Source organism: Mytilus californianus, unplaced genomic scaffold, assembly GCF_021869535.1.
Source record: "Mytilus californianus isolate M0D057914Y unplaced genomic scaffold, xbMytCali1.0.p SCAF_2, whole genome shotgun sequence".
NCBI classification, from domain to species: Eukaryota; Metazoa; Mollusca; class Bivalvia; order Mytilida; family Mytilidae; genus Mytilus; species Mytilus californianus.
Window position 1 is genome coordinate 10,699,796 of NW_026262668.1, and position 8,052 is coordinate 10,707,847.

At 33.0% G+C, this 8,052-nt stretch overlaps 1 protein-coding gene across 1 annotated transcript; it reads left to right on the forward strand.

Annotated features, from left to right (window-relative positions):
- Positions 1–1,566: 1,566 nt before the first annotated feature.
- LOC127727888 (uncharacterized) lies at positions 1,567–4,458 on the forward strand. The gene is made up of 2 exons (XM_052235051.1): positions 1,567–1,884; positions 3,526–4,458. The coding sequence occupies exons 1-2, from the start codon at positions 1,653–1,655 to the stop codon at positions 4,014–4,016; spliced, it is 723 nt and encodes a 240-aa protein (XP_052091011.1). The 5' UTR covers positions 1,567–1,652; the 3' UTR covers positions 4,017–4,458.
- Positions 4,459–8,052: the final 3,594 nt, after the last annotated feature.

Consider the following 8,052-nt stretch of genomic DNA (forward strand, 5'->3'; position numbering starts at 1 on the left):
TTGCAAGAATTGACATGAAACTTCGAATAACCGGGACAGTTATTAAATTCAACCAGTGTGATCTACAATGTACAAAGTATTTTGCATGGGACAATTCTTCAGTTATACGAGTTTTGACTTTGGTACTTCACCGAACATTATATAAGACAGGATATAAAATCATTATTCTGCAACACAAACTCAATGCAGAAAACAATTTTGGAAAAAAAAGTGAAAATAAACCCGCAATCGTAGCAACAGATGAATATGAATAGTCCACCTTTTAGATTAGATGCGGTTGTCAGACCTTAAAATATTATATAATTAATGTTTTATCAGAAAGTTTGAGGAGACAGTTGCCTCCTCCGCCTCTTTTAAGTACTTCATGGTCATGTGTTACCTCTAATATGTCACTCACAATTTCATGCCAGTTATAACTTTCAGTTATCTTTTAGAAATGAAGTATGAACTCACTTAAATGCTCTGCGGGTACTCTACAAAATTCTTAAACGAGCATCGTTTTTGTGATGCAGTTTTCAAAGAAACTTTAATCTTCATGTTTGTTGCCTGAAAAATTTAATGCAAATCAAATGTAACTTAGTGGCGAAAACGACATACTGTATTTTCAAAATATGGCGCAAATCCAATCGACCCTTTAGAGTGATGATATACTTAAAAGAAACATGTAATTTTAAGGTGCGAAACGGTTTTTGAGATGAAGTCTTTTGTTTGTGTAGATCCGATTATAAAAAATTACCATGATATGCAGGAGCATTTTCTATTCATATAGAACCCTAAGGGAAATACATACAAACAGCTGTTTCACACATTAAAATTATATTTTTCCTACCCCTGATTTTGAGTTTTGGTTACATATCTGAATGTTTAATTCAGATATGTTGAACATATAAATTCAGTTACCCAGGACAGGTGAAATTAGACCCTGTCTTTAAATGATTAATCCCAATTTTTAGGGGTGTTTTTTCAAGTTTAATGTGTATAAATTGTCCGATTCTTTAAATAAGTAAAGAGCAAAAATAAAAAAAAGAATAGAGAAAAATAAGACAAAATAATAAAGAATAGAGAAAAATAGGGCAAAACAGAATAGAGATGAGGTGCTCTATTATAAGGAAAAAAGAATAATGGGCAAAAAATAAAGAAAATGAAGGGTTCTCGTGAATATATCTACTTTCTTTTTGATAACTAACCACAAAAGGAACACTTGTTATTTATATTTATTTATTTCATGCATACTCAACATAATTTAATAAAAAGAAAAAAAAACAAATTGTGACATATATACCCATAAACGATTTGTATAGTGTATCATACAGCTAATAGCTAAAAAAGCGTGATACAAATGGAATAAAATAGAAAGAATAGAAAATTCAATTAGATGATAGAAAATTCGATTAGATTATAGAAAATTCTACAATCAATGACTTCTAAAAATAATATTCTAGATCATACTAGTATTAACCTTGAACCTGAATAAGTTATTTACGTTGTTTATATTTAGTAACCGGTATTTTACGTCGTTTCATTTCTACAACTTGCGAGAATCATGCTTTCACACTATATAAAAGCTGGAGTAAACAAAATGGTATCAAAAGAAAACGGACATACCATAGTATCACCTCTAAACTACCAGCTACAAGACAAAAATCAAAAACATGTCTTTTATCCCAGTGCTTTGGAACCGCTACAATCAAAGGCAGAATGATTCTGATGACTTGTTCCACTTCATGGATGACTGGAACCCTATGCCCCTAAGCTGGGGTTATGGCCGACCCGTGATTCAGAGAAGGCACAGACCTGAGAATTCACTAGCGGATAGAAAGTGGACCTACAGCGTGAAGATTGGAGACTTCGATGCACAACATGTCAAAGTGAAAGTAGAGGATGGTAAGTTTTTATTTTTCGTCTGTGTTGAGTATTGCTTGGACGGTGTGGTCGAGGCCATCGTTATCCATGACACGGGGCAGTAACAGTATGCAGGTATATATTTTTTTTACAGAGACAGGTGCCAATGGCCATACCTATTTTTGTCTACTTAAATCAGATTTTTTTTTATTTAGAAGTGACATTTAATTTAAATATGTATGAGCCGAATTAAAAGTAACCATGCAGTATTAATTTATTATGCTATGATGCTTTATTAGGTTAGGGATATGAGTGGTTAAAGCGGTTCAACTGGAAAAAGGTGTGTGTTTTGCGAGTCCAATTTTGTTAATGTCTGTACGAGATTTATAAAAACGAAGGAATTAAACCTGTGGTCTCAATCACCCTTTCCCCACTCTTTTTCCGTGTATAATTTCTATGTGCCGGGAAGCCCGATGTTCACAGGCACTTGTCTCATTTTTTTAACCTTTATACCTTTAACCTATTTACTTTATATAACACAGGCCTTTGTCCTAGTCTTTTTATACGTCCGTTTACGGGACGTATTATGGTGTACCATTGTCCGTCCGTCGTCAAAACTTCGGACAGCAACTCAAAAACGCGTTCACCAATTTTTATGAAACTTCGGGTGAATTTTATAACGTTTGACGTAAGCTCCCTTTCGATTTTTATGATTTTTTGATTTAACGTTTCGGAGTTGTTGGGCTTTATTCATAAAAAAAAGATGCTTTGAGCAATTTTCATGAAACTTTGGTGAATTGTTTATATATATTGACATACGTTCCCTTTTGATTTTTAAAAAATTCTGATGATAATTTTACATTTTGGATTTTTAGGACTTTTTTCATTAAAAGGGGGGATTTTCCCGTTTTTGGACACTTAACTCAAAAACGCTTTGAGCAGTTTTCATGAAACTTTGGTGACTTGTTTATATTGTCAATTTTTCAGGAGAATTTTGAAATTGAATACCCTTGCCTGATAAGAGCTGAAAATAAATGATTTTGCCCTAAAAAAGATGAAAATGAATAATCTGCAAGGAATCAATTGATTTGAAATAATCCTCCTGCATTTGGAATACATAAATATTGTCAAAATTGTAAAATCCAATTACCAGACTTGAGCAACATAAACCCAGTCAAAAATTTGGAGAGATCTTAAAGGTATGTAGTTCCTACTCAACTATCGTTACATGTCGTCTTCTTTATTACAAGTACAAATCTGTGACAAGTCATAAACGAGAAGGAAACCATAGTGTGTCGGCGATGTAAATGTTCGTGCACGGGCTATCACAATATCGTCCGATGTAAATGTTCGTGCACGGGGCTATCGCAATATCGTCGACATGACACAGTGCATATCCATTTGATTGATTGATTGTTGGTTGCTTAACGTCCAGTGTATATCCATTTGAAGAAATCTATTCGCATCGTGGTTATGCTTTAAATATTACAGCAATTCAGGCCAGGGCATTTGTTTGCTTAAAGAGTTAAAGGTACTTTTAATGGTTAAGGGGTGAGGGGTTTGTAGAAGGAATTTATTATAATTTCACTTATGCATATATAATTAAAGAACGTCGCAGAAATAAAAATGTAAGTGAGTGCTTAAACTGTTTAGCACTTTTCAATGTATTTTTTTATGTTTCAGGTAAAGTAATTATTCATGCTAAGTACACAGATGGTAATGATGAATGGGGAGATACTGTCGAGCGAACAAGGACAGTCCAGATTCCAGAGAATGTTGATGCTGATAAAATTCACAGCTTCATGAAATTGGATGGAAGTATGATGTTAGAAGCCCCGTACCGTGTTTCAGAGGAGAAGCAACTCCAAGTTGTACCACAAGAAGGTCGTGTCTTGGTGGCCAGTGACAGTCATAGCAATTTGATGAAATTCAATGTCGAAAACTACCGGCCAGAGGAGGTTAAAGTATTATGCAAAGATGGGATGTTGACGGCCCAAGGAGAACGAAAAAGGTCTGAAGATGGTCATGAAATTCGTGAGTCGTTTTTTCGTCAGATGACAGTTCCGCGGTCTGTGGATGGGAAAAACATCGAATGCTTTAGGGATGAAGAAGGGAATCTTACAATCCGTGCACCAACGGTTGAAGATGTTGAAATGGAACAAGCAAAAAAGTAGACCCAGGATGACTTTTAGTTTTATTTTCAATTTGTCATCTTCACAATTGCAGACTATAGACATTTGAACTCATTACTTTATGATTTTATTTTGTGTTCATTGTTATTGTTTTTGAATGACGAAAAAGCGTAATTGTGTTAATTTGCTAGTGAACTAATGCTTGAATGGTGCATATTTACAGTTCTATCAAAAAGAGATAAAAGACTTTCGGTTCTTTTTGTTATATAGAACAACATTTTGAGAAAAGCTTGTTTAAAAATCATGTGTGTTCTGTAAGGGAACAATTATTGAGTATTTGTAATGGAACAATCATTGAATTTTTGTAATGGAACAATCATTGAATATTGCATAATTTTAGTTCAATTTAAAAAAGAGAACATATTTGTTACTTGATTTACTTTGTTGTTGTCAGAGATAGACATTAAATATCATGTACATACAATGTGTTAATCTCTTATTTATCAAAGTCCAAAAACACATTGATTACTATAATATTGAATTATATAGTTCGTTTACTTTTATATAATAGAATGATTTTTGTCGAGCCTGTGAATTTTGTCGCAAAAGCGAGACATAGCGATCCTACATTCCGTCGTCGTTGTCGTCGGCGGCGGCGTCCACAAATATTCACTCCGTGGTGAAAGTTTTTGAAATTTTAATAACTTTCTTAAAATATCCTGGATTTCTACCAAACTTGGACAGAAGCTTGTTTATGATCATTAGATAGTATCCAGAAGTAAATTTTGTAAAAAAAAAATCCTGTTTATCCGTATTTTACTTATTAGTGGACTTAGTTTTTCTGCCAGTTAACATTACATTCACTCTGTGGTTAAAGTTTTAAAAATTTTAATAACTTTCTTAAAATATCCTGGATTTCTACCAAACTTGGACAGAAGCTTGTTTATGATCATAGATAGTATCCAGAAGTAAATTTTGTAAAAAAAAAATCCTGTTTATCCGTATTTTACTTATTAGTGGACTTAGTTTTTCTGCCAGTTAACATTACATTCACTCTGTGGTGAAAGTTTTAAAAAATTTAATAACTTTCTTAACTATCCTGGATTTGTACCAAACTTGGACAGAAGCTTGTTTATGATCAAAAGCTAGTATCTAGAAGGAAATTTTGAAAACATTTATTTCCTGTTTTTCCGTATATTACTTATAAATGGACTTAGTTTTTCTTCCAATTAACATTACATACAGTCTGCAGTTAAAGTTTTTAAAACATTTATTAGATTCATAAACCATCCTGGATTTTTACCAAACTTGCATAGAAGCTTGTTAATGATCAAAAGGATATCTTCTTTATCATTTGTTCATTCAATAAATTTATGTTTCAACTCTTTTATAAATCTATCGATTTGATTGCATACTGTATTCATTTTTCACAAGCATAACTTTTTTCATACATTTCAAAAGTTTTATTTCATTAACTGTAAATCTATTATGTGCATTCCCCTATCACACTGAAAACATAGACAACAGCAAAAGTAGGCGAGACACTAGGTTCCGCGGAACCCTTACGAATTTTTATTAGTATACGCTTAATTCGATTTTACTTTGATTTCGGTTTGCAAAAGATTTAAACAGTTTATACAATGACAACTTTGTTAGCCACTTCCCAAGTATAAATCTTTTACATTTGAATTTGATAAACCACCTGCTCAAATTTGTCAAATTTGAGACTGTTAAAGGCTAGTCCCCACTTTCCTGTGAATGTAGAAATGCTGCATCGTGCTAAGTTTAAAGTTATTACTTGCTGTTACAATCTCGTGTTTATGAAAATGAAAGAACATTGAATAACATTGGTGTTGTTTGACATGGAAAATGGGCATATTAGGATTAGAATTATTAGATCTTTAGTTGACCTGGCCAAAATGATAGCTTTTGCCATCACTTGGTATCCGTTGTAAACTTTACATAGATGTTCCTTAATATGGTATCTAGTTTTAAAAATGTATCCAGGGATTTGACCCATCAACACACATGACCGCTGTTGCTAAAAATAGAACATGTTGGTAAAATTAAAGCAGTTAGAGAGGTAATGGGTAAAATGATGAGCAGGCGAAGGTCTATCTTTATAATTTTAATATAAAATACAATTCATTTTAGAGTTATTGGATCTGAAATGTCATTATTTTGAAAATTTCGAAGTTTTGGTTAATTTATTGAAAACTGTAATGGATAGATAGAAATTCCAAGCCGTAAAAAAATGACAGAACAATAAGCTCTACAAATAAGTCACATGGACGAAATCATCAATTGACCCCTTATATGGGCTAAAGCCCTGGAAAGACGATTGTTTTTAATCTATGGTTTGCATTTTTAACTCACCTAGCCCAAATGTCAGTGGGAGCTTTTCTTATCACTTGGAGTCTGCCGTCGTCCGGTAAAATTTACGAAAATCTCATCTAAAGCTATTGGTCCAATTGGAACTAAACGTGGACACACACATTATTTGGATATCTAGTTTAAAATGTGTCCGATGATCCCGCATGCCAACTAACAATGGTGGACATAGCTGTTAACTTCTGCTTCATTTGGTCTCTGGTGGAGAGTTGTCTGGTTGGCAATCATACAACATCTTATTTTATATTAACCTTCATAGAAAGACTCAAAGAGTTCTGATAGAAATTAACGCTACATAGAAATAGTTTTGATAGAATGCTGTTAGTGCAAATAACATTTTAGATTTAATTGAGATATAACGTATAGGAAAACATGTTTCTTTTGTCGTAATTCGTTAGAAATTCTTACATCAAGCTATAACAAATCTACTAATAACGTTAAACTTGGTCTATGGTGGAGAGTTGTCTCATTAGCAATCATACCACATCTTCTTAATTTTATATTGGTTAGAGTAAGTTGAGGTAGATAAGGGAGACGAGTTTATTTTGGCACATGAATTCAAAAAAGAAGAAATGTATTGTATATAAATCGAACAAAAACCATCCTTCAGGTGTACACAGAATTCTAAAAAAAACAACTAAAAAAAGTTGGTCTGACGTCCCGAGGCTCCAGCAACAAAAATGCCATATGATGACGCCAGTGCCTTCACGGACTATCAATATTTGGAGTTTTGAATTTTGTCTATAAATATTTGTGTTAGTCTTCAAACTTCATTTATTTAAAGATACACTGGAAAATAGCCTTTATTCTATGCCTTGTCATTAATATTAGGACATGAGCTACTGCCTTACCCCCTTTTTCCGTACAAAAAAGCTTTTGTTATTAACCTATTTCTATCTGTACAATGTGTGGTGAGTTTTACTACTAAAAAGGAAATTGTAACGACACAATAAGGTTTGATAATCATGATTTATTAGAATACCTTTCAGTCTTTATATATATAGGAAATGTGTCTTTTGTCAAAAGTATAAAGCCGAGGCAAATAAAATTTGACCGAACATTGCTTTTCCATGACTTTCCAAGAACCTTTACGTATGCATCACTATTTACATAATTGATGGTAAATTAATTTAATAAAAACTTCACCATAGGTTGTAAACACTAGTCAATAGAACCTTACTATTTGTCGGTTAAGTGTCGGGGTTAGAACATTTACTTAAACGGTGGTTTCTTAGATTGGTGATGTCTTAGGGTTAGATAGGAGTCAAAAACCAATCCGCTATTTTGTGATTCCTAATCACTTATTAAAACTTATCAAAGTACATTATAGGAGTTTATCAACGTATATCATAAGAGTAACTAGACGGATGTCGCATGTGAAGCAGGATCTGTTTACCCCCCTTTTTTGAGCACTTGATACCACCTCCGGTTTTTGCTGAAGTTCGTGTTGGTCAGTCTTCAGTTTTCTATATTGTGTTTTGTGTACTGTTGTTTTTCTTTTGGTCGTTTTTCGTTTTTGCCATAGCATTGTCGGGTTTATTTTCAATTTATCCTTTGGTATCTTTTGCCTCTCTAATATTTGTGGTTGACAATTTTAAACTTGAAGCAGACAATACTATAGTAGGTTCCTTATTTGAATAGTGGTAACCTTGTGGTGTTCTGTTGAAGTTTTTAAGTTTATTTGATG

Bases quoted from the DNA above. Each gene is read 5' to 3' on its own strand.
- LOC127727888 (XM_052235051.1), top strand. From the start codon at position 1,653: ATGTCTTTTATCCCAGTGCTTTGGAACCGCTACAATCAAAGGCAGAAT. The intron at 1,885-3,525 runs GTAAGTTTTTAT...TTTATGTTTCAG, and splicing joins CAAAGTGAAAGTAGAGGATG to GTAAAGTAATTATTCATGCT.